This window comes from Aulonocara stuartgranti (assembly GCF_965226115.1).
Source record: "Aulonocara stuartgranti genome assembly, chromosome: 6".
Classification (NCBI taxonomy): domain Eukaryota; kingdom Metazoa; phylum Chordata; class Actinopteri; order Cichliformes; family Cichlidae; genus Aulonocara; species Aulonocara stuartgranti.
The window spans coordinates 39,517,084-39,542,862 of NC_138944.1; the positions used below are offsets into that span (position 1 = coordinate 39,517,084).

Genomic DNA, 25,779 nt, shown 5'->3' on the forward strand with positions numbered 1-25,779 from the left:
CCAGTGATGATCTGGGCTTTGTCAGTGAGTTGTAAAAGTATATTTTGCATTGAGTGTCTCGAGGGTACCAGGAAAAAAGAAAAAAAAAAGAGCCGTAAATGCCTCACACAGATGATTAAAATGTATTTTATGGGACACTAATGGGACACTAGACATAACAAGCAATCCTCTGCATCAAATTCTTTTTTTTTCTCTTTTTTTTAAAGTTCCATATTAAAAAACAAGTTCATTTTATGCTACATTTTATTCTAACGAATAACAAAAGACCCTGAGCAACCTCGGAGTCCAATTATTGATCTACTATATATAACCTGAGGCATAGCTGGACTGGCCATCGGGCATACCGGGCAAATGCCCGGTGGGCCGATGGTGATTTTTAGTTTTCTTTACGTTGTCAGCTGCCTCTTCTTCTCTCATTCTCTCCCCCCTCCCTCTCCTGTTGCTACTTCAATCATGAAACTGATCAATGATCAGCTGATCGGCTTTTCTCTCTTGTTTGTTTATCGCCCAGTTTGCGCCAGAAAGAGGAAACCAGTGGATGTCGTGCTAAACAACAGCAGCACGTTTAAGCTTGATCAGCTGTTGTTAGAATTTATTTAATATTAATTTCTAGTATCAGCTGATGTTTGCTGGAGCCACAGCTGTAAAGCTGCTGGTCATGATGTCGGTTTGGTTATCTGGTGAGATGGAAACATGAAGATGAAACCAGGAGATGTCCTTACTGGATCATCAGAGCTGAACAGGTGATGGAGAAACAGGTTTACCTTTTAGGTGACATGAATGAGTTGAAGGGAAGTTATGAACTGTTTCTGAGAGACAAATAACACCAGGATCCTTTTCTATGTAGCTGACAGCTGGTAACTGTGCAGGGGCGGGTCTAGCAAAGTGTTGCCAGGGGGCCAGGAAGGGCATTAACAGGGAGAGGGGGGCACAAAGAAATACTTTTCTTTCTTACTCTCATTTAAAATGTCTCGCTTTTAAAAAATAATAATCTGAATCTTAAAACCAAAGTTTTTATCTGATATAAAATGTATAGAAATCATACATATACCAACAAGACAGCGTACTGTTACAACGGCGTTTGTTTTCATTCAAAGGCTTCATGGCTTTACCTATAATACCTGGTGGGCCGGTGTCTAGTCAAAATGCCCGGGATGATTTTTTTGTCTCAGTCCAACCCTGGCCTCAGGTCAATCAGGTCTCACACTCACAATCCAAAACTCATAAACAGCTTCTTCCAAAGGATAGTTCGTACTGTTAACAATCCACCCCTGCCCACCCAGATCACCAGTCTGAGTAACCCTCATCACTCAGGCCACTCACACGGACTGTATTCAGACCAAATCTTACTTTGCACTACTTACAAGCACTTTGCAATTATTTTATTCTCCAAAGTTATTTTTGTATATATGTCTCTTGTTTGCTATTTATTCCTGCTGTCTAATAATTAGATGTTATTCCTGCACACTTGACATGGAGCACCCATAATTTTGTTGTACGTGTACATTGTATTCTATATATACTATTACTATAGATTTTCATTAACAATTACTTACTACTATTACTATTAATAATAATAATAGTGATATCATTATTAAACTAAAACATACTATTGCAAATTAATAAATAATAATAATAATAATAATAATAATCTTTTATTAGGATTTAAAGCTCATTATAATCACTTTAAACAACAGAAAAACTGCAGTGTAAAATAAAGTCACATACTTTATTTCATGTATAGTTGTAATACAAAGGCTGAAGTCATAGAGAGATGTCTTGCCTTCAGGTGACTCAACAGATCGATAATAGCACAAGCAGATTAGAAGAGCAGTGATTAGATATAATATCACACATAAAAACCCCAAAACCCCACTTTTGTCAACTCACTTGTTCTTGACAGCTGCTACAATGTTCGTGAGCCAGTCCTGGTTTACAGCAGCCAAAATGTTTGGAGGAGACAGGAAGAAGGCTGGCACCATCACCAGCCAGCACAGGCCAGCCATCTAATCAGATCAGATTTAACAACACAGTGGTTTTCACAAACAAAACTGTTGTGTCTTAACCAATAAACCATAACAATCATAACAATTAAACCAAGTGAATGTTTTAAGGAAACAACACAAACATTTAACATGATATCGAGCTGCCTCACTTACCTTCACATGTGTTGCCAGCTACTTCTGGTTATAATCCCCTGTTGAAATAACACAAATAAACCTTTTTATGTAGATCAATAGTTAGTTTATAAATTAATTCATCAGTTTACAGAACAATCAGTTTGCAATACTTGACAGTTTTTTATGCAGAAATGCAAAGCATACAAGCTTTCAACTTTTCATTGATGGTGTTTATCACATTTTTATTCCGGTTTTGCACTTTCTTTGAAATTTTGTTTCATAAAAATATTAATCAAGGAAATTACCAACAGGTGACAAAAACAGACAATGACAAAAAGTAGTTGAACAGCTTGATTTTTACCAGCAAAAATTAAAAAAATCTAAAAGCAAAAAACTTTATTGCTTTACCTTTTTTGGAAAAAGAGACGATGTCAATACCTCCTGGTTAATTTCAAGTGTGTAAAAGGGAGATGCTAAAAACGTAGACACAGTACCGGGGAAGTTTTGGTTTTTTATAGAGAACAAAGTGACCACCCCCTGGTAGGCACACCATAACCATATTTGAACATGAACTATGAAATCAGTATGTGATAATAGATAGAAAAAAAATTGCTTTTTTATTTGTCATCTTCATTTTGGAGGAGAAAAAAATAACAGAAAGAGAGAAATTCAACTAAAGAGGAAGAAAACATTTAGGTTTTTGACCACATCATGACTAAGATGTTTTTGCAGAGATGCAGAGAACAATGCACAGAAAACAGAGATAAAGATAATAGCTAAACTAAAAGCTGGAAAAGAAGCTATGGACATGCGAGGTGTTATTGCAGTTACAGTGCATAATTTTTTGAAGAAATGTTAATTTCGTTTTCTCTGTTTGCTGCTGGAATCATGTTTATATATTTCCACTGTAAGGACTCATCACTAGGATGAGTGATGAAATGTTTCTCCCACTAAAAACATGTTGTCCACATGAACAGAATCAGCTTTTTGGGATTTCACAGATTACTTTAAATTTCTAAAGTAATTTGCAGACATTTTTAAACAATTTAAGTTTAGGAAGAGAAAATGTTTTGCTCTGGGAGTTCAAACAGAAAATAATTCAACAGAAATGATGACAGCATAACAGATATAAATTAAGAAATCCTTCTCTACCTCTTGTGCATACTACAAAATTGCGACCTGTTTGCATCGTTGCTCTCAAAACACTTATTAGACTTCTTGGTCATAATATGCCATAAAAGCAGAATATACTGATTAACACAAGGATAAGACCTACAATAAACATCCAATAACCCACAGTGACTAGAATTCTGCTGTATGTAGACTCATTTTCATAACTCTGACAGTCTGTGCATTGCCTCAGTTGTTTCTGAAACCTTGTGTCTCCTCTGTTTTAGTAAAAGCAGCTATTGTTCATGGTTTTTTTTCTGTCAAGTTTTGCTCATGATGGGAGCAACAAAAAGAATTCAGTGCAGAATTATAAGTGAGTCTTATCAAACAGCATGTTTCTGCTTTTCATCACGTGAGGGGAAACAAAATAAATATAGGCTTATAGTGTTGATGCTGAGCTGTAGCACACAAAGAGCATCCTCACTTAGCTCCTCCTGTTCTCCAGATGGCTCAGCCTCTGTGTGGGGTGATGGTGATGGTGTCCTAGGTTGACCTATTTGCTCTGTAAGCAAACTGGTAGGGGTCGAGGGAGGGGGATAGAGAGTTTCTGGTGTGCTGCGACACTTTCCGCTCAAAACACTTCATGACTTCAGACGTGAGGGCTATAGTTCTGTAGATTACTGAAAAGATATGAACAGGAAACAGATGGATGAAGAAATTAGACAAAACTTAAGTAGATATGGAAAATATTGACAGTGTTTTACATGTGTATGTGTTATGTTTGCCTACTGGTGGTGGTCAGAGGGCCCGGTGGCGCCAGTGTCCGGCAGCCTCGCCTCTGTCAGTGCACCCCAGGGCAGCTGTGGCTACAATGTAGCTGCCATTGCCAGTGTGTGAATGTGTGTGTGAATGGGTGAATGACTGAATGTAGTGTAAAGCGCTTTGGGGTCCTTAGGGACTGAGTAAAGCGCTATACAAATGCAGGCCGTTTACCATTTACAGTGGGGCAAAAATGTATTTAGTCAGCCACCGATTGTGCAAGTTCCCCCTCCTAAAATGATGACAGAGGTCAGTAATTTGCACCAGAGGTACACTTCAACTGTGAGAGACAGAATGTGAAAAAAAATATAAATAAAAATCCATGAATCCACATGGTAGGATTTGTAAAGAATTTATTCGTAAATCAGGGTGGAAAATAAGTATTTGGTCAATAACAAAAATACAACTCAATACTTTGTAACATAACCTTTGTTGGCAATAACAGAGGTCAAACGTTTACTATAGGTCTTTACCAGGTTTGCACACACAGTAGCTGGTATTTTGGCCCATTCCTCCATGCAGATCTTCTCGAGAGCAGTGATGTTTTGGGGCTGTCGCCGAGCAACACGGACTTTCAACTCCCGCCACAGATTTTCTATGGGGTTGAGGTCTGGAGACTGGCTAGGCCACTCCAGGACTTTCAAATGCTTCTTACGGAGCCACTCCTTTGTTGCCCGGGCGGTGTGTTTTGGATCATTGTCATGTTGGAAGACCCAGCCTCGTTTCATCTTCAAAGTTCTCACTGATGGAAGGAGGTTTTGGCTCAAAATCTCACGATACATGGCCCCATTCATTCTGTCCTTAACACGGATCAGTCGTCCTGTCCCCTTGGCAGAAAAACAGCCCCATAGCATGATGTTTCCACCCCCATGCTTCACAGTAGGTATGGTGTTCTTGGGATGCAACTCCGTATTCTTCTTCCTCCAAACACGACGAGTTGAGTTTATACCAAAAAGTTCTACTTTGGTTTCATCTGACCACATGACATTCTCCCAATCCTCTGCTGTATCATCCATGTGCTCTCTGGCAAACTTCAGACGGGCCTGGACATGCACTGGCTTCAGCAGCGGAACACGTCTGGCACTGCGGGATTTGATTCCCTGCCGTTGTAGTGTGTTACTGATGGTGACCTTTGTTACTTTGGTCCCAGCTCTCTGCAGGTCATTCACCAGGTCCCCCCGTGTGGTTCTGGGATCTTTGCTCACCGTTCTCATGATCATTTTGACCCCACGGGATGAGATCTTGCGTGGAGCCCCAGATCGAGGGAGATTATCAGTGGTCTTGTATGTCTTCCATTTTCTGATGATTGCTCCCACAGTTGATTTTTTCACACCAAGCTGCTTGCCTATTGTAGATTCACTCTTCCCAGTCTGGTGCAGGTCTACAATACTTTTCCTGGTGTCCTTCAAAAGCTCTTTGGTCTTGGCCATGGCAGCGTTTGGAGTCTGACTGTTTGAGGCTGTGGACAGGTGTCTTTTATACAGATGATGAGTTCAAACAGGTGCCATTCATACAGGTAACGAGTGGGGGACAGAAAAGCTTCTTACAGAAGACGTTACAGGTCTGTGAGAGCCAGAGATTTTCCTTGTTTGAGGTGACCAAATACTTATTTTCCACCCTAATTTACGAATAAATTCTTTACAAATCCTACCATGTGGATTCATGGATTTTTTTTTTCACATTCTGTCTCTCACAGTTGAAGTGTACCTCTGGTGCAAATTACTGACCTCTGTCATCATTTTAGGTGGGGAAACTTGCACAATCGGTGGCTGACTAAATACTTTTTCCCCCACTGTATGGGGAAATAAACTATTGCTGCATGACCCAGTATGAGCTCGTTGAGCTGTGGCTTGGTGTCATTTGGAGATGAAGATAAGATAAAGACTTCTGCTTGATGGGTGACTAGTTCCTCTTTTAAATTTTGCCTCTTCATGGCTTCATGAAAAAAAGGCAAACAAAGATGTAGTCTGGGGCACAGGTTATATGCACATGGTTCATGGTACTGAAAGCATCTAGACCAAACTTCACTCCTTACCTCAACATTTTCTGGTGATAAACTTGATGTTGTGAACTGATGTGCTCTGTGAATGAAAAGAAAACTCATGAAGAACAAAGCATTTGTTCTTCATGAGTCATTCAGATTAATTCAAAGAGGAATTAATCTTAGCCAGAATGACGAGACTTTGATCAGGGCCTCTGATCTGCCACTTTCACCTTTGGTGCCCATGGAGCAAAGTTAGAGAGTCACACTGTTATATTTTCCCAAATGTTTTTGTTTCAACCACCATTTGGCAGACAGTAATGCAGAACACTCACATGAAGACTGAGTCTAGGGGGTTATTTACTAATGACAGGATCCAGAATTGTAGATGGCAAATTGCTGGCTGTCACATTTCAATGGGCTAGGTCATGTGTAGTACTCCAGGTAAGTACAGGGAGTGTGCTCAGCATGAACAACCACTAGAACTACTTTCTGCAGTCTGGCAGAAAATGGATGAATGAGCTGCGTAATAAAGATATGTTGATGAAACATTTCTACCAGTGAGATATGGAGCTGTAACTGTTTGGAAGGATTTCAGAAGCCATTGCATTCTTGTACCAGCACATAGTGTTATGATGTTTTTTTCATATTGTTCTGGCTATGATCTTATTAGGCACAATGCATCTTTACTGTCAGTGTGCTGATGTACCAGCCATGGCAATGTGTGGGAGTTTCCCCCCACGAGGGACAATTGACCACCTAATGATCCTCTACCTAATCACATGAGCCAAGGTGTGAAAACGGGTGTAGGTCACAATCAGCCAAGGTTTTGGGTGAGCTCATTGTGAAACCTGGCCCCATCCTATCATGTGATTTCCTGAGGTCAGATGGCCCAGGATGTGAGTGGGCGTTAAGGCGTCTGGGAAGGGATCTCAAAACTGGATTATAGATGGCAGACAGCTGGTGTCGTAAACCACCACCTCTGTTCATTTGTCACCCTAGTTTATATTTTTTTGTTTTTTTTATTACCCTGTTGTGTGTTACCGTTTCATGATTTATTTCATTTGTCACTCAAATCAAACAATATCTTCCATGTAAATGGGGCACACCATCAATTTAGGAGACACTGCAAAAAGTGAAGCCCCTAGCCAACATGACCAACATGCATACTCAAATAGAGAGGAAATTAAGGCCTACAGTGAAGATCTTGGAGTGATTGTAAATTGGTTTGAAGGATTTTGCATGACATAATTATATATTTTCCACTTTTCATGTGTTTTTTTGGAATACTAATAGATGCACAAGATGGGGTGATATTTGGCATAAAATGGCAATTGAATTGGACTGCAAAAATAAGTCAAGCCAACATGGCTTATGGGTGTCAAGCAAACACGCTTGTCCTGATCCCAATCCTGTCAGAGTCTCCTGCATGAGGTTGGAGATGTTGTCCAACAGGGATAAGTAAGTAAGTAAGTAAGTAAACTTTATTTATTAAGCGCTTTTCGCAGACAGGCAATCACAAAGCGCTGTACACAAATATTAAAATAAACAATAAAATCAATAGACATTATATACAATGTAAAAGATCAAATGTAAATAATGTAAAAAAAAAAAAAAAAAAAATGAGATGAGATGAGCTTAGTCACCATTCTCCTGTCACTCACCACTTCCAGTGGGTCCAGAGGGCATCCTAGAACAGAGCTGGCCCTCCAGATGAGTCTGTTCAGTCTCTTTCTGTCTGCTGCTGAATCGTGGTCAGCTGCAGGAAACTAAACAAGCATGTTGAGCTATCATCACGAGTCTTTAAGCTGCTGCCTTAGCATATAAGCAACATATCTTGATGCTTTGTAATATTATTTTCAAAATATGGAAGCTGTACAGAGTAATGCACCTGTAAATTTGTGAATACCCCATTAAGAATAATTCAGACTGCCTTTTAATCTATAATATAAACAGAAATATATTTGTTGGTGCTGAAAATTCATTAGTGGAAAAACTAACATTTCAGCTTAATTTGATTTGTATTTAGACTCTTTTAATCCAATTGGTCTTTTGAGTTAGCTTTGGTGATTACTTCCTCCAAACCATCAACATGTCATTTAGACCTACAGGACTGTTCAAGCCTTCACGCTGGCAGTAATCAACCACTTTCTCAAAAATTCTTGAAAGAGTAGTTGTAAAACAGTTAACTCATCATCTACAGAAGAATGTTTGATTTGAAGACTTTCAGTAAGGCTTCAGAACTCATTAGAGTAAAGAAATGGTGTCAGCGAAGGTCACAAGTGATCTTTTTTTAGATCTTCTTACCCACCTTGGATATAATATATAATATAATTTGGAAATTTAACATGAATTCTTTGACTTGAGTATCGTTATCATTGCCACACTTTACTGTGTTGTCACAGCATAACTATTGTAGGCTGACTAATCATGTTACAGTTTTTTCTGATTGCTTAAGCACATTTTTTGTAACTATTGGCTAATTTTGCAAAACTCTTCACACAAATAAGAAAACCTGTCACCCAATAATCAAAACATTGTAGTTCTCTTGCAAAAGCAAACACAGCTAGATTAACTCTTCACACCTTCGTAAAAATGGTGTTTCCGTATCAAACAGTACACACAAGCCATCATCTACTAAGCACACAATGCGCCAACTGCACACTGATGGTATGAAGGGCGGTGCACTGTTGGACGTACCAATTGGAGTCTGCGTTGCGGGACTGTTTTGATCACGCGGACTGGGAAATGTTTCACGTGGCCGCCAGAGACATTGATGAATACACAGACTCAGTCTGTGGATTTATCAGGAAATGCGTGGAAGATGTCGTCCCATCCAGAACAGTCAAATCCTTCCCAAATCAAAAACCCTGGATTAACGGAGATGTTCGCGCGGCACTGGCGGCACGGAACACCGCCTTTGCCTCCGCGAACACATCGGACTACGAACACGCACATTACCAACTCCGGAAGACGATCAAAGCAGCCAAACGTGAGTACAGGGACAGGGTGGAGCAACAGTTTGACAACCCTTGGAGTATGTGGCAGGGACTAAACACGATCACAGACTTTAGAGGGAAAACCAGCACACCGCAGACCACGGCCTCTCTGTGTGAGGATCTAAACGTATTCTACGCTTGATTCGACACAGCGAACACCATGAGACCGGACAGTGTGCGCACCGCGGATGACGTCAGTGCGCACACTGTGTCTGAGGAGGATGTGCGGAGGTGCTTCAGGAAGGTGAACGCACGCAAAGCTACTGGTCCGGACGGGATTCCCGGCCGCGTCCTCAGGTCATGCGCGGCTCAGCTGGCTAGAGTGTTCACGCACATCTTCAACCTTTCCCTATCTCTGCCTGTAGTCCCAGCCTGCTTCAAAATGGCCACCATCGTCCCTGTACCCAAATCCTCCACCATCTCCTCATTGAACGACTGGCGACCTGTAGCCCTGACCCCCATCGTAAGCAAATGCTTCGAGAAGCTGGTCAGGGACTTCATCTGCTCTGCACTATCCGACTCACTGGACCCTCTACAGTTTGCATACTGCCACAACAGGTCCACTGATGATGCCATAGCCCTGACACTACACACTGCCCTGTCACACCTGGAGAAGAGAGACACGTATGTGAGGATGCTGTTTGTAGATTACAGCTCAGCATTCAATACCATCGTTCCCTCGAAGCTGGACAGGAAACTGCAGGATCTAGGACTGAGCAGCTCCCTCTGCAGCTGGATCCTTAGCTTCCTGTCTGACAGACGCCAGGTGGTCAGACTGGGCAGCATCACCTCATCCCCCATCACACTGAACACTGGTGCTCCACAGGGGTGTGTACTGAGCCCTCTCCTGTACTCACTCTACACCTACGACTGCACAGCCACTAACAGCTCCAACATCATTGTGAAGTTTGCGGACGACACTACAGTGGTGGGTCTTATCACCAACGGTGATGAGACGGCTTACAGGGAGGAGGTCAGCGCCCTGACCCACTGGTGTCAAGACAACCATCTCACCCTCAACGTCGCAAAGACAAAGGAGTTGATAGTGGACTTCCGGACTTGCAGAGAAGTACACACCCCCATCACCATCAACGGCGCTGCTGTGGAGAGAGTGAGCAGCTTCCGGTTCCTTGGTGTACATCTGGCTGAGGATCTTACGTGGTCAGTACACACAAACAAAACAGTGAAGAAGGCGCAGCAGCGCCTCTTCTTTCTCAGGAGACTGAAAAGATTCGGCATGAGCCCCCGCATCCTCAGGACCTTCTATCGCTGTGCCATTGAGAGCATCCTCACTGGATGCATCACCACCTGGTATGGCAACAGCACCGCCTACAACTGCAAAGCTCTCCAGCGAGTAGTGCGGTGCTCTGAACGGATAATTGGAGGTGAGCTTCCCTCCCTCCAAGACATCTACAGGAAGCGGTGCCTGAGGAAAGCGGGGAGGATCATCAAGGACTCCAGTCACCCCAGCCATAAACTGTTCAGACTGCTTCCATCAGGAAGGAGGTTCTGCAGCATCCGGTCCCGTACCAGCAGACTGAGAGACAGCTTCTTCCATCAGGCCATCAGACTGCTGAACACGTCATAGACACCTCAGCTTCACTACTGGAACTTCAACATTATGCACTCCACACTGTATATAAATGCCACTTGTTTTGCACATATTCAACTCTGTATATTTTATATATTTTATTATTATTATTATTATTATTATTTTATTTTATTTTTTTACTATTTAATTTGTAAAAATGTGTATACACACACACACACACACACACACACACACACACACACACACACACACACACGTAGGAAAATATTTAGTATACACATCCAGAAATGCATACACTATTATATATTGTACATATATTTATTAGTTTCAGGTTGGCCATTCTTGTATTTTGCTCGTTTGTGTTGTTGTGTTTGCACATCTCTGTTGCTTGTGGGGCTCGCACACAAGAATTTCACTCGCATGTGCTGTGCCAGTGTGCCTGCACATGTGATGTGACAATAAAAAGTGATTTGATTTGATTTGATTTGATACGTGTGTATACTTTTGCTAGGAGTGTGTTGGAAATTTGGTAATTGAGTGTTGTGCAGTGAATTGTGCCTACAGTTTTGCAAAGTGTGTGTTACAAAATTGCAAACTGAGTGCAAAGCAGTTTTTGTGCTTTTAGTTTTGCAAACTCAGTGAGTGGTTTTGCTATAGTCTGAATAGTTTTAGAAATTGTGCTACAGGAATCACAGTTAGTGTTTAAGCATTCAGAAAAAACTGTAAGAGTGCTAAATCTGAGTAGCTGTTAGTGAGATGCACATTCATTTCTTGTAAGGAAATACATCATCAAGATTCTTGCAGAGTTGAACTGATACATACTGATACTAATATATAAATAAATGAAAGCGCTTCATTTATTTGAAGCGCTTCCACTGCAGCTGTTGAAGCTGCAGTGAAACACATCAACATCTTGGTTACACGTGACATGAGCCGTTTCAACCACGCTTCAGAGCAGCGTTTCAAAACTACTGCGCTTCGTAAGCTCGTCAGCATCGAGTGTTCTACAGTTCTTACAGTTTTTTCTGAATGCTTAAACCCTAACTGTGATTCCTGTAGCACAATTTCTAAAACTATTCGGACTTATAGCAAAACCACTCACTGAGTTTGCAAAACTAAAAGCACAAAAACTGCTTTGCATTCAGTTTGCAATTTTGTAACACACACTTTGCAAAACTGTAGGCACAATTCACTGCACAACACTCAATTACCAAATTTCCAACACACTCCTAGCAAAAGTATACACATGTATGGCTATCATTAACACTAATTTGCCAACTGTCTGGCACACTTTCACATGTGAAAACTGTTTTAGATAATTAGTCCACTTTGCAATCAGCCTAAGCACTATAAACAGGCCACAGGTAAGCTGTCTATGTGGAGTACAATGGAAGGAGCAGTAAGAGTAATAGACACAGTGCAGAAATGCTTGCACTAAGTCGTGTACTTGCGCGCCACAGAATAAGAATGAAGCAAATTTACAGAGTTCCTTTCGAGAGAAACACAGAACGTGTAAAGCAACTGCGATATGACTACGTGCAGGTAAGCTAGTGTCATTGGTTCTGAATTTGGAGGTGCATACTGTAGTGCTGTGCATGGGCCTGATGTGTTGCATTTGTTTTGTCTTGTCCAGAGAGTGATGGAACTAGAAGCAGATGCAATGGGACATGAGCTACTTTTTGTAGATGAGGCCGGTTTTAACCTCAGTAAAACCAGGAGACGTGGCAGGAACATTATTGGACACCGTGCCATCATCAATGTCCCAGGACAACGTGGTGGTAACATAACCATGTGTGCAGCTATAAGCCAAAATGGTGTTGTTCACCATCATGCAACCATAGGCCCATACAACACTGCACACATTATTGCATTCCTGGACACCTTGCATGACATGCTCACTGTTCAGAGACCAGAGCAGACCCGATATGTCATCATATGGGACAATGTTAGTTTCCATAGGGCTGCTTTGGTCCGCAACTGGTTTACAGACCAACCATCCTTCATGGCACTCAACCTCCCTCCATACTCTCCATTCTTGAATCCCATCGAGGAGTTCTTCTCTGCCTGGCGCTGGAAAGTGTATGACCGTCATCCTCATCAACAGGTAGCCCTTTTACAGGCAATGGAGGAGGCATGTGGAGATATTGACCAGGCATCATGTCAGGCCTGGATACAGCATTCAAGGAGATATTTTCCCCGGTGCTTTGGACTGGAGGATATCGCAGGCGACGTGGCCGGACCCAGAAAGACGACATGATGTAGGCTGATTGTGTGTGTGGTTTTTTTTTTTTTCCCCTTTTATTTGTGGAATTCCTATTTTGTGTTCTGACTTTGTCTTGGTTTTGATGAGTGTTAATAAACACCAATACTTGACGTTTGGATCCTTGTATGTTTACATGACACTATGACAAGGTGTGACCTCAAATTGACATCTGTACACAGAGAAAGCAAAAGCCAGATGTGTTTTGTATTCATACCATCAGTGTGCAGTTGGCGCATTGTGTGCTTAGTAGATGATGGCTTGTGTGTACTGTTTGATACGGAAACACCATTTTTACGAAGGTGTGAAGAGTTAATCTAGCTGTGTTTGCTTTTGCAAGAGAACTACAATGTTTTGATTATTGGGTGACAGGTTTTCTTATTTGTGTGAAGAGTTTTGCAAAATTAGCCAATAGTTACAAAAAATGTGCTTAAGCAATCAGAAAAAACTGTAAATGTCATCATCATCACTCTGAAAACGCCAGCATGGTGTGAAGATAACAAAGCTCACTGCCCCAAAGAAACACTGCTGCTGCTGAGGCCCAATTCACTACTGTAGTCACATCTTAAGCATTTTCTAGCTTTCAGTCTGTGTCTCCCTAAATCCTCCATATTTGCCATACAGAGCACTACATTTACTGCTCATTTAATACAAATGACCGTTCCAACAAATGAGGAAACGATCACACAGACCACTTCTTTGTTAGACGCGCGCCTGTTGTAGCACAATTCATAGATTTCCTCCAACGCAATGTCCGGCCCACTGTGCAGCTCAGCCAATGAGAGCCGAGGGCCTGCGCAGTGATATTAGCATACAGGCTGTATAAAAGGAGCTGCTCTCTGTTACACAGCTCATTCGTTGCTGCAGAGTATCGAAGGAACAAAATGCCTGAACCCGCAAAGTCCGCGCCCAAGAAGGGCTCTAAGAAAGCCGTGACCAAGACCGCCGGCAAGGGCGGCAAGAAGAAGAGAAAGACCAGGAAGGAGAGCTACGCCATCTACGTGTACAAGGTGCTGAAGCAGGTCCACCCCGACACCGGGATCTCCTCCAAGGCCATGAGCATCATGAACTCGTTTGTCAACGACATCTTCGAGCGCATCGCTGCCGAGGCCTCTCGCCTGGCCCACTACAACAAACGCTCCACCATCACGTCCAGGGAGATCCAGACCGCAGTGCGCCTGCTGCTCCCCGGTGAGCTGGCCAAGCACGCCGTGTCTGAGGGCACCAAGGCCGTCACCAAGTACACCAGCTCCAAGTAAACTGATCCTGCTGTCAGTCAACCCAACGGCTCTTTTCAGAGCCACCCACTCTGTCCTGAAGAGCATACGTTCTACCTTCAAACGTGCAGTTACTATGTTGCCAACTACTGCAATCGCGGAAATGCTTCTCTGTCACTAGGTGCTATTGATCCGCTACATTGACCCAGACTCAGGAAATGTCTTGTGTGTGTTGTGGAACGATGACAAAGTAACTACAAATACAACATTAATGCCACTTTATGTTTGACAGTCTTTCAGTGCATTTTAATGGCTCCCCTGTGGGCGGCGCCTCCGCTGCATTTCCTGTAGGACTGAGAGGAGGAGAGCCACCTCTGTCCCCAAAGCCACTCTGCTTTTTAACTCCAGCCCTTAAGACCATTTCCCACACCTGTAAACATGAACTACTCTACGCTCTTTTTGTGCTGCCACTTTATTCACTTTTAGTCACTTACTTATTTATTCACCTATTCAGTCACTTTAATTTTAAAACTGTGTATATGCTGTGTATTTATTATCTCATTCTTATTGCCTGTTTATGCCCTGTCCTTGTCTTCAATGTCGTGCTGCTCCATTGTATCTTATTTGCCCCTTGGGGATAAGGGCTGATTATTATATTATTTTTTTACATATATATTCTGATTTCCAAATACATTCAATACAAAGCAAATTCCAAAGAACAAATTGAAAACAGTACTGAACACAAATGTTGCTCTGGCCAGTTAACTCATTTTGACAGTTCCTTTACGGTGTGTGAAATGGAAGTGTTTTGTGTGTTGTTGTTTTTTTTTTTTTTTTTTTTTTTTTTTCTCCTCTGATATCCAAAGTTTGTCATTTCACAAAAAATTTGCATAGCAGAATCCAAAGAAGCAGTAAACTTAAAATTTAGTATCAATTTGTCTGTATCGTTCTGATCTGGGGTTGCACCGTTTTTCTTATGTTGTACATTTGCACTTTATGTGGTCCTGTGTTGATTGTCCTATGTAGCACCACGGTCTTGGAAGAACGCTGACTTGCTTCACTGTGTACTGTAGCACTGCACATGGTTGAAATAACAAAGCCACTTGACTTGATGTGCTCGTAAACACTATAATCACTAGTGATGTGCGATACCACTGATTTCCTTTCCGATCCGATAACGAGTAATATTCAGGGTGGTATCGACGATACTGATCCGATACGATACTTTGTACAAAAACGTATTTTATTTATTGTATCTCAAATTATAGCGTCATAATGATTACAGGACATAAGATTACTTGTCCTTATCACTTAATAATGCAGAGTTCATCATATAGAAATAAAAAAACTAAAGTTGTGCCTATTTGAATCTAATTCATAATTTGTTGGCTCCGTAGCCACCTTTCTATATGCCTTTAGATAGTACAACTATTATAGCAAGTGCTATGAATAAGATATATCTATCTGCTTAGCACTTTTATTTTTTATGTTTAGTTAAGTGTTGTCTTACAGTGTGTTTTGCACTAAGTACCGAAGCAATTTCCTAATGTTGTAAACCTGCTCAACATTAGGAAATAAAACCCATTCTGATTCAGAGGTGAACTTTGGTCATCTCAGTCTCTCACTAAACGCTCTTCTGTGACTGGTCAAGCACACGATGGGAGGGTGGGAGGTATTGTGCAGCATTTTACTTATCTTGGACAACAATCTGTGGTTACATTTTTTTAGTGGGTGGAAGAATAATAGAATCCTCCAGAAAAAGGAGCACAGATATACTGGGCATAATTAAATGCACTGTACTAGATTAGACTGAGGTCGCTATCCAGGACATAAGATAAGCTTTATTAGTCCCAGAGCTGGGAAATTCACCTTGTTACAGCAGCAACGTGGACAGAGCAGGATTAAATAAATGCCAAAAAATAAGAGCAATATTACTCTGATTAAATAAATGAAATAGATATAAAAATACGTTTGACTAGTAGCGACAAAAAGAGAATGTTTAATAGTGAGATGTTGGATGTTTTTTAGCAGGTATTGAGTATTGCACATTGAGATACTTAGTGATCAGTTGGTGGATGTGTGTATTCACGTGTTCATTCGCTGTTGTTGTTTATAGTAGAGTCGGTAACTGTAGCTGGAAGGAAACGGACTGATGCAGACTAAGAGATCAGGGCCAAAGTGTGGAAGCGAGCTGCCGTAAGGTGACTAACTAATGGTGATTTCTGATATACAACAACGTGAGTGAAACTCGAGGCCGCTGTGCTTTGGTTAGAAGTGAGCAGCTCTCACAGAAGTCTCGCTGCACCGTGGGCGTCCAGCTGCATCGGTGTGTTTGCTGGGAGTTCGCGGCGTCACTTTGTCCCATAGCTGCGCTCACCAGATGCTGCTTTTAAGTCGGAGTGCGCGAACGAACATGTGTCTGAGCTGGAAAAGGGCTTTTCACGGAGCTGTGCTGCGGCTCCTTTGTTTTAGGAAAGAAAAGAGCGCAAAAAGCCGCCGAGCAGCGCTGAGCTCCGCACTGAGTCGCTGAGCTTTGGAGGCTCCACAAAGCAAGAGCAGAGAGCACCAGAGCCCGACACGAGGCCTGCCCGAGGAGACACGAGTCCGCTGTGGACTGCTCCACTGTCGGCCTGCAGTGCTGCTCACACACTCACTTTGAGCTCTTTGATCCCGAGACACGAAACACAAACGGAAGCATTGCGTGGCGCACGCGAGAGCGGCGCGCGCTACATTCACTCTCCACGGTTCTCATGGTGCGTTTAAGTGCAGTGTGACGCTTCCGAGTTGCCATCACTGCACCGTGACTCGATCAGAGGGAAAGAGGAAAATGTCAGAGGAAGCACCCGCACCTGCTGCTGCCGCCGCCCCGGCCAAGGCGGCCAAGAAGAAGACGACGGCTTCCAAGCCGAAGAAGGTGGGCCCCAGCGTGGGCGAGTTGATCGTGAAAGCCGTGGCCGCTTCCAAGGAGCGCAGCGGCGTGTCCACAGCCGCTCTCAAGAAGGCTCTGGCTGCCGGAGGCTACGATGTGGACAAGAACAAGGCCCGCGTCAAGACCGCCATCAAGAGCCTGGTGGCCAAGGGCACTCTGGTGCAGACCAAGGGCACCGGGGCCTCCGGATCCTTCAAGATGAACAAGAAGGCTACCGAGAGCAAAGCCAAGAAGCCCGCAAAGAAAGCCGCTCCCAAAGCCAAGAAGCCCGCCCCTGCCAAAGCCAAGAAGCCGGCAGCAGCCGCTAAAAAGTCCCCCAAGAAGCCAGCGGCAGCCAAGAAGCCCGCAGCAGCTAAGAAGTCCCCCAAGAAGGCCAAGAAGCCCGCTGTGGCGGCCAAAAAGCCCAGCAAGAGCCCCAAGAAGGCGGCAGCCAAGAGCCCCAAGAAGGTCCCCAAGAAGCCTCCCGCAGCCAAGAAAGCCCCCGCCAAGAAGGCCGCCAAGCCCAAAGCCAAGAAGGCGGCCACAGCAGCCAAGAAGAAGTGAGCTGCCAACACTCTCGCACTCAACAACGGCTCTTCTCAGAGCCACCACAGCAACACGCCAGAGCTCCTTCCTCACAATCACGCAACATTCTCTTATTCACAATAATAGCATTATTGTCAAAGCAAGATAAGATACTTTTTGGGTTTGTTTTTTTCTCATAACACTTGCAGCTTGTATTACTATCATGGCTCACATTTCACAATCAGAAAGTGAACAGAGCAGGAGGGACAGAGAGAAAGAGAGCCAGGGACAAAGTTTATTCATGCAGGTCCATATGACAGAGAATATGCATCTTCTTTTTATTTTCATATTATAATTTATATTTAATTGTTGTGGTTTGCAGTGTTTTGTGTTGTTTCACTTTAAATTTGTAAAAGGAAAAAGCTGAAAATTTAAATAGTTAAAAGTTGAAATGTGAATAGTTGGATTTTATTATAGTTGATTTATTACATTTCATGTGGAGTGAATAAATAAAAGTCTATTTACGGTGGCCCCTACAGACAAAACACGTAAAAACTCCAAAACACCTACAAAAGACAACACAAGTGCTCCAGGATGCTAGGGGCAGTGTTGAACTTTTGTTGAACTATTTTTACATTAGTAATTCATTGTGCATAATTTTATATTATTGTTAATAATAAATTAAAACAACCTGAAGATCTGGTTGGGAGGCGAAAGAACCCCCCCCACACACACACACACACACACACACACACACACACACACACACACACACACACACACACGAGAATAAGGTAATACTACATTTCCATATACACGAGGATGTTTGCTCAGAAAGAAGTGTGTGGCTCTGAAAAGAGCCTTTGTTTATTGGTTTCGTGCGTGAAGCAGAGGCTTTGGCATTTACTTGGCCTTGACAGGCTTCTCGGTCTTCTTGGGCAGCAGCACGGCCTGGATGTTGGGCAGCACACCACCCTGGGCGATGGTGACTCCGCCAAGGAGCTTGTTGAGCTCCTCGTCGTTGCGCACAGCCAGCTGAAGGTGACGTGGGATAATACGAGTCTTCTTGTTGTCGCGGGCTGCGTTGCCAGCCAGCTCGAGGATCTCAGCGGTCAGGTACTCGAGCACAGCTGCCAGGTAGACGGGGGCGCCGGCACCCACGCGCTGCGCATAGTTGCCTTTGCGCAGCAGCCTGTGGACGCGACCCACGGGGAACTGGAGCCCGGCACGGGATGAACGGGTCTTAGCCTTAGCTCTGGCTTTGCCTCCAGTTTTGCCACGCCCACTCATTTTGAACCTTCTCTTCGCAGTGTCAACACTCAAAGGAAATGTGGCCCGATCGGCGCCGAGCCTGGCTTATATTTCCGCAGAGCGCGGGCGGCTTCGTCACACACCAATCGCAGACAGGCTCGCGGCAGCGCGCCTTTTCAAAGCACCTTCCTCCAATGAGCAGCGCACACTTAGGCGGGGCGGGGCTCCTCTGAGCGGTGCTGAGCATCACGCGGAGCCCCTCACCAATCACGAGCCGCAGCGGCACCGCGTCACAGCCAGTCACACACTTTAAGAGCGGCGAGTCTCCTCCGCTTGTTACATTTTCTGTTTTAAACGCAGGAAAGTTAAAGAGAGAAAGAATGGCAAGAACCAAGCAGACCGCTCGCAAATCCACTGGCGGCAAAGCCCCCAGGAAGCAGCTGGCCACTAAGGCCGCTCGTAAGAGCGCCCCGGCCACCGGAGGCGTCAAGAAACCTCACCGTTACAGGCCCGGCACCGTGGCTCTGCGCGAGATCCGCCGTTACCAGAAGTCCACCGAGCTGCTCATTCGCAAGCTGCCCTTCCAGCGCCTGGTCCGCGAGATCGCTCAGGATTTCAAGACCGACTTGCGCTTCCAGAGCTCCGCTGTCATGGCTCTGCAGGAGGCCAGCGAGGCTTACCTGGTCGGACTCTTCGAGGACACCAACCTGTGCGCCATCCACGCCAAGAGGGTCACCATCATGCCCAAAGACATTCAGCTGGCTCGCCGCATCCGCGGAGAGAGGGCTTAAGCTGTCTGCACGCCCTCCTACAAACAACGGCTCTTTTCAGAGCCAACACACTCACACAGAGAGCGCGCTCCTTTCTTACAATAACATTAACCTCATACAAGACAGTACAAGACAGTTTTTTTTTTTTTATATAATAGAAGCCATATGCTTGGCATGAAGGTGGCATCCAGTAACTTGATCTAAGCACCAGGACTTCCAATTCTTTCCTGCTACACATAAGTTTACATTACTTACAGTAGAAGAAGACTGTGACACCCCTGCTCTAAAGTACCTTTGGTAAACTCCCGTTGTTTAAATTGGCTATAAACTATGAATGTACATAACAATAAGCCTAACATGGATCAGATATTTTTCACAGTTCATGTTCAGTTCACAGGTGCATATTTTTTTTTTCACTCCCCAAAGATGTATAAAAAAACTAACAATTTAACACAATTCTTTGAACTAACTTTGAGCATGGAAACACAGCATCGTCATGTTCCGCTGGCGTTGATCCAATACCTAGGCCACATCGCTGATGTTGCATTGAAGCTGACTTTTGGGAACTCTGTTAAACTAATCTCACTGCACAAACTGTGTTCAGACTTTGACACTAACATTGATAACATACAGAAAAATTATACTGTGAAGCTGTCCAGATCAGTCCAGTCAAGTAGAGATCATAGATATAGCGCCCCCAGAGAATGACTCGCTGCCACTTTCAAGTCAGAAAATATAGTATTGACATTCTGAATAATCTGTTGCGATCATCTGTGAATGCTATTGCATGTACTAAAGCCACTTCTAAAACTACATTGATTCTGGAAGTATGGAAGTTCTGGTATTCAGAGTTTCAAGGTAAAACCTCATTAACAACCTATTTGATCTGGGGACAACTAATAATATTTCATGGCATGACCTTCCCCCCTTTTCTGGCTCTGTTGGAGGCACCACTGGTTATTGGCCTTTAATAAAGATATTAACTGGATATAAACTGTTGGATTGTCTCTGTGACACATGTAGTACTTAATCTCATATCGTGTACAGTACACAGCTACTTATGGGGCGCCGTTTGTAAAGTGAAACATGCTGAAATTAATGGCAACATTTTTCCACATTTAGCTCAAAACCTTACAAAAACATATTTTTTCGAGTAATTTTTACAACATTTAGTAAAATATTTGTAACTTTTCATCAAATGTTAAATATTAAATCTAAATGTTAACTATTAAATCTAAATATATTTAAATCTAAATGTTAAATGTTAAATCTAAATATTATATTTAAATCTAAATGTTAAATCTTAATCTAAATGTTAAATGTTAAACCTAAATGTTTAGGCTAATATGCAAATTTATTGTACGGATCAACGGAAATACCAAAATAAAAGCTTCCCGAAAACCTCCGGTGCAACATTGTGTCTGTTCTCCTCCTCACTTCTCCCCGCCATGTGCTGCTTCACTTCTTGCCTACGAGCATGTCCAGCGATTTTGCTGGACATGTGCTGCAGCGATTGTGAAGTGGAGACTGCAGCTGCTAAGAGTGCACTACTGCTGAACCTTTGGATGGCCGACAAAACGGATCTTCCGATGTTTTCAGCTAAATCGCCGGACGTGCTTTCTCATGGTCGGGTTATGGCTGAATTCCAGTGGAATGACGGTCCCGCCATAATAGACGTTCCAGCCATGTGTTCCAGCCCTAAACCTAACCTTATCCCTAACTATAACCTTATTCCTAACCTTTACTAGCAGTTAAATGACGTAAAATAGTGTTTTCCAAATCGATCTTTAGAAAATGAACGAACATGTGTAGATTGAGCTCTCCTTTTTCCGATGCTATAATTTAGGAACGTGTTGGGTACCCAAAAGCATAACATGTTGACAATTTGTCACCTAGAGAAAATTATTACGCTTTGGGAGTGAGAACGTGTCTGACCACTACCGGCACACTTTTGCACTGGAGGTTTTCGGAAAGCTTTTATTTTGGTATTTCCGCGGATCCGTGCAATAAATTTGCATGTTAGCCTAAACATTTAGATTTAACATTTAGATTTAAATATAATATTTAGATTTAACATTTAGATTGAATATTTAACATTTAGATTTAACATTTAAAATTCTGTTTTAAATATGAAAAGTTACAAATATTTTACTAAATGTTGTAAAAAATTACTTGTTTTTGAGCTAAATGTGGAAAAATGTTGCCGTTAATTTCAGCATGTTTCACTTTACAAACGGCGCCCCATAGCTACTGCACCCCAGGCACAGTCATGCTGTTCCTCGTTTCCGCCAAAGGCCAGTAGATGGCCGTAGTTTCAAGCACTCCTGTTTTCTTTTACGTCCTCAAATCAGATGTAAATTCAGGAGTCCGTCAAGCAACGACTCACATTTGTTTCTGAACAGCCAAAATGAGTGGAAGAGGAAAAAAAAAAATGAAGGTATGATACAATATAAGGCTGTGGAAAAAGAAGAAAATCAGAAAATAGTTAAAAACATATATGACAAAGTAATATCCGAGAACATGAGAGATACAGTGTGGCTTATCTCTGTCGGACGTCTCCCAGTAAGAGCTGTGGTTCTGTGGAGTTGCTTCGTTACCACTAAGAAATGCCCTATGGAGAATTGTGATGAAGACGAAACTCTTGATCATCTATTGATATCGTGTTACAGGACGGTTGAAATAAGGAGGATGGAAAAACTAGGTTTTAATATTGAAAATAATATAAAATCAGTAAGATATGGTTTGTTTAAAGAAAAGATGAGTGAAAATAAAAGAAGATTGTTTTGGTTGGTGATGTGTATTATAAATGTCCACATATGGAAAACAAGGGCTAAAGGTGTTATAGAACAAAAAATGATAAGTAGTTTCACCGTATGTAAAAACATTGTCACTGAGCTGAGAAGAAGAAAAACGAGAGATATGAAATTAGGAAATGACTTGCCGTGGGAGCTTTTATTATTGTAATATGTAAAATAAGATGTGAATAATTTTGTGCATGGCGCTTGTATTATGTGTATTTGTAATTGTGAATATTGATATTTAAATAAAGTGATTTTAAAAAAAAAGAAAAAAAAAAACAAAAAAAAAAAAGAAAGGGAGGTAAAGGACTCGGCAAAGGAGGCGCAAAGCGTCACCGTAAGGTGCTTCGTGATAACATCCAGGGCATCACTAAGCCAGCTATCCGCCGCCTGGCTCGCCGTGGTGGTGTGAAGCGTATTTCTGGTCTGATCTACGAGGAGACCCGCGGCGTGTTGAAGGTGTTTCTGGAGAACGTCATCCGCGACGCCGTCACCTACACCGAGCACGCCAAGAGAAAGACCGTCACCGCCATGGATGTGGTGTACGCTCTCAAGAGACAGGGCCGCACTCTGTACGGCTTTGGTGGTTAAGCTTACTGCACTGACAACAACAACGGCAACAAAGGTCCTTTTCAGGGCCACCCATCTCCTCTGTAGAGCTGATCCTATCTCTTTTGTTTGTCTAGTCAAGTTCTATCAAACTTCTTTTCATATAAATGGTCAATCTGACTTGGAACCCGTATTGGAAAAGCTTTTGATGTGTGATACAGCTCTGCAGTAGTTGCGGTAGGTGGGGTTTTTCTTGTTTTTTTATTAATTTTTTTTTTAAGTGGGCCATATACTGACCGTAGTGTTGAGGCAGACATGACACCGTATTCTCAGGTTACTGTCGCCGCTTTATTCTCTGCGTAACGTCTCCCTCGTCTGGCTTCCACGTGACCTGCATCCAAAGCAGCAACTATTCATGACATGCAGCACACTCAAATTCTGAATGTGTTTGCAACTTATTTTTGTCAAGAACTTCACTGCAGAAAGCTCAATGTACCACGTGGGTAACAAATATTTAGTATTAAAGGAAGGAGATGGTAATTATAAATTAAATATTCTCCAAGATAATACAAAAAATATCTATAAAAAAATTAATGAAACCAAAAATGAAGGTGTAATTCAATATAAGTATGCAAATGAAGATGAAAACCTTTCAATAGTTAAAAATATACAAGACAAATTATTATCTGAAAGCATGAGAGACGTAGTATGGCTCATCTCGCTCGGGCGCCTCCCTGTGAGAGCAGTGGTACAATGGAGTTGCTTTGTTACCACCATGAAATGTCCTATGACAGACTGTGATAAAGATGAGACCCTAGAACATCTTCTATTGGATTGTTATAGGACAACTGAGATAAGACAGAAGATGACAGAGATTGGCTATGATGTGGATGTTAATATTAAAGCAGTTAAATATGGTTTGTTTAAAGAAAAAATGTGTGACGACAAAAGGAGACTCTTTTGGTTAGTAATGTGTGTAATAAACACACATATTTGGAAAACTCATGCCAAAGGAGTACTTGAACAAAAGATGATAAGTAGTGATGTGCTGAGTAAACATATCATTACAGACCTGCGGAGAAGACGAACAATGGACCTGAAACTTGGGAAAGTTTTCCCCTGGAACGAATTAAAACTGTAAGTCTTGTGAACGTTGTGTGGACTCAGATGCTAGATTTTCCTCCTTGTTTCTCCTTTTTGTATGTGCTCATGGTTTTGTATATGTAATTGTATGTGTATGTGCATTTTATATGTAAACTTGTTTACTTTAAATAAAGTGTAATTATATACAGGCTTCTTCAAAAGATTACTGCCATAAAGATGACTTCTGCCTGAGGCTCCAATGACTCAACCAGCAGTGCGAGAGCAGCCGCTCTGTCCGTTTCAGTGTACAGTGAAGTGGACTGTTGCGATAGGTCAGAAGAAGCCTGCGCTAATTTAATGAATGCTACCTTTTCAGACAGTCTCTTATTTAAATACTTACGTTTGAACTTACTGAAAACAGTTTCTAGCCTTGACAATTCTGATGACACGAACTCTGAGAAAGATTAAAAACTGGTGCAAAACAGATGGGAACCTGTGATTATCAACATTAAAAACACTTCTTTTCATTTTGTTGTACATTGCACTGAATTAAGCCTGTCGAGCAGCTGAAACAGTTCTAGGGAATGTGCTAATTATCCAAACCTCTTTATGATTCAACAGTTTTTATTCATTAACAGCACAAAGTGAAAAACAAACAGAATCCCATACATTTCAAATCATTACGTACATTTACAGATACATATTGTAATGATCAGCAGCTGTTGCTGTAAATTAATGTAGTTTCATGCCATACCACAAGGTGGCCCTATCTGTTAACATGGGCATGCGAGCTAAGAAGCGGTGAGATACTCTTGTTCTTCCGGCTGGCTAAGATTGAATAATAAAAGTACGTTGTAGATCATAAAAGGACCCCTTCTTCATAAATAAGGAGACAAACAAAACACATATATGGGAAAAGGAGGAGAGAAAGACCCCCCCCCCCCCCCCCCCCCACCTGAGTGAAAACCCCCCACAGATTTCAAAAAATAAGAGACAAAAGTGAACTCCCATCCTTTGTGCTGACTTCCAATTTACCTGGAGGCACACTAAAGACAACTGGCCCCTCTCAACAATTGGGACAATTCATCTGGCAAATAAAAAAGCAAGGGAGACCAAACTTTGAGGAACTAATCGTACGGTTACGGAGTAACTTTGGTTCTCTTAGTTCTCTTAGTGAGAGACTATTTCTCCACACCGTTACATATTCCATATGTGGCGTGTGGATATTTCTTTAAGACACCCCGGCACGCCCGGCTACGCCCCACAGCTCACATATAGAACAGCTGTGCAGACGTGACACCGGTCCGATATCATGACCAGCAGCTTTACAGCTGTGGCTCCAGCAAACATCAGCTGATACTAGAAATTAATATTAAATAAATTCTAACAACAGCTGATCAAGCTTAAACGTGCTGCTGTTTAGCGCTACATCCGCTGGTTTCCTCTTTCTGGTGCAAAGTGGGCGATAAACAAACGAGAGAAAAGCCGATCAGCTGATCATTGATCAGTTTCATGATTGAAGTAGCAACAGGAGAGGGAGGGGGGAGAGAATGAGAGAAGAAGAGGCAGCTGTGCAGCGTAAAGACGCAGAGTAACTCCAGCTTTGTGTCTTTTTCATTGTAGCTGAAGTACGGGACAAACTGCATTCCTTTTCACCTCAATACGAAACGCGTAATATTTTCTCTGAATACGAGACCATTCCGTTTTTTACGGGATGGTTGGCAACTCTAATAATTAACCTTATGAACAAAATAAAGTTCTACATCAGTAACATCATAGCACCCACCCAGCTGTATAGAAACTCCGTCATGCTAGCTAGTAGCAGTACGATACATTG

The 25,779-nt window shown here is 42.4% G+C and overlaps 5 protein-coding genes and 1 long non-coding RNA gene across 6 annotated transcripts in view; 4 read left to right on the top strand and 2 right to left on the bottom strand.

Moving 5' to 3' along the window:
• The window catches only part of LOC309709362, a 121,364-nt gene extending 115,714 nt beyond the window's left edge, over positions 1-5,650 (bottom strand). Inside the window, exon 1 of the long non-coding RNA XR_014277483.1 lies at positions 5,255-5,650. This is a non-coding gene — a long non-coding RNA (uncharacterized lncRNA). The remainder of the gene's footprint in view (positions 1-5,254) is intronic.
• An 8,048-nt stretch (positions 5,651-13,698) lies between these two features.
• LOC309707811 (histone H2B 1/2) lies at positions 13,699-15,333 on the top strand. Its single transcript, XM_082535358.1, has one exon. It carries the CDS (start codon positions 13,726-13,728, stop codon positions 14,098-14,100), a length of 375 nt encoding a protein of 124 aa, XP_082391484.1. The 5' UTR covers positions 13,699-13,725; the 3' UTR covers positions 14,101-15,333.
• Positions 15,334-16,879: 1,546 nt separating this feature from the next.
• Positions 16,880-17,803, top strand: LOC309709349 (histone H1-like). The gene has a single exon (XM_082537926.1). It carries the CDS (start codon positions 16,886-16,888, stop codon positions 17,528-17,530), a length of 645 nt encoding a protein of 214 aa, XP_082394052.1. The 5' UTR covers positions 16,880-16,885; the 3' UTR covers positions 17,531-17,803.
• Positions 17,804-18,362: 559 nt separating this feature from the next.
• LOC309709353 (histone H2A) lies at positions 18,363-18,781 on the bottom strand (the record flags this gene model as incomplete). Its single annotated transcript, XM_082537930.1, has 1 exon — positions 18,363-18,781. The coding sequence occupies one exon, from the start codon at positions 18,779-18,781 to the stop codon at positions 18,395-18,397; it is 387 nt and encodes a 128-aa protein (XP_082394056.1). The 3' UTR covers positions 18,363-18,394.
• Positions 18,782-19,056: 275 nt separating this feature from the next.
• Positions 19,057-19,534, top strand: LOC309707629 (histone H3.2). The gene has a single exon (XM_082535049.1). It carries the CDS (start codon positions 19,123-19,125, stop codon positions 19,531-19,533), a length of 411 nt encoding a protein of 136 aa, XP_082391175.1. The 5' UTR covers positions 19,057-19,122; the 3' UTR covers position 19,534.
• An 807-nt stretch (positions 19,535-20,341) lies between these two features.
• Positions 20,342-23,116, top strand: LOC309708763 (histone H4-like; the record flags this gene model as incomplete). The annotated part of the gene is made up of 2 exons (XM_082537054.1): positions 20,342-20,370; positions 22,562-23,116. 2 exons carry the CDS (start codon positions 20,342-20,344, stop codon positions 22,899-22,901), a joined length of 369 nt encoding a protein of 122 aa, XP_082393180.1. The 3' UTR covers positions 22,902-23,116.
• Positions 23,117-25,779: the final 2,663 nt, after the last annotated feature.

Bases quoted from the DNA above. Each gene is read 5' to 3' on its own strand.
- LOC309707811 (XM_082535358.1), top strand. From the start codon at position 13,726: ATGCCTGAACCCGCAAAGTCCGCGCCCAAGAAGGGCTCTAAGAAAGCC.
- LOC309709349 (XM_082537926.1), top strand. From the start codon at position 16,886: ATGTCAGAGGAAGCACCCGCACCTGCTGCTGCCGCCGCCCCGGCCAAG.
- LOC309707629 (XM_082535049.1), top strand. From the start codon at position 19,123: ATGGCAAGAACCAAGCAGACCGCTCGCAAATCCACTGGCGGCAAAGCC.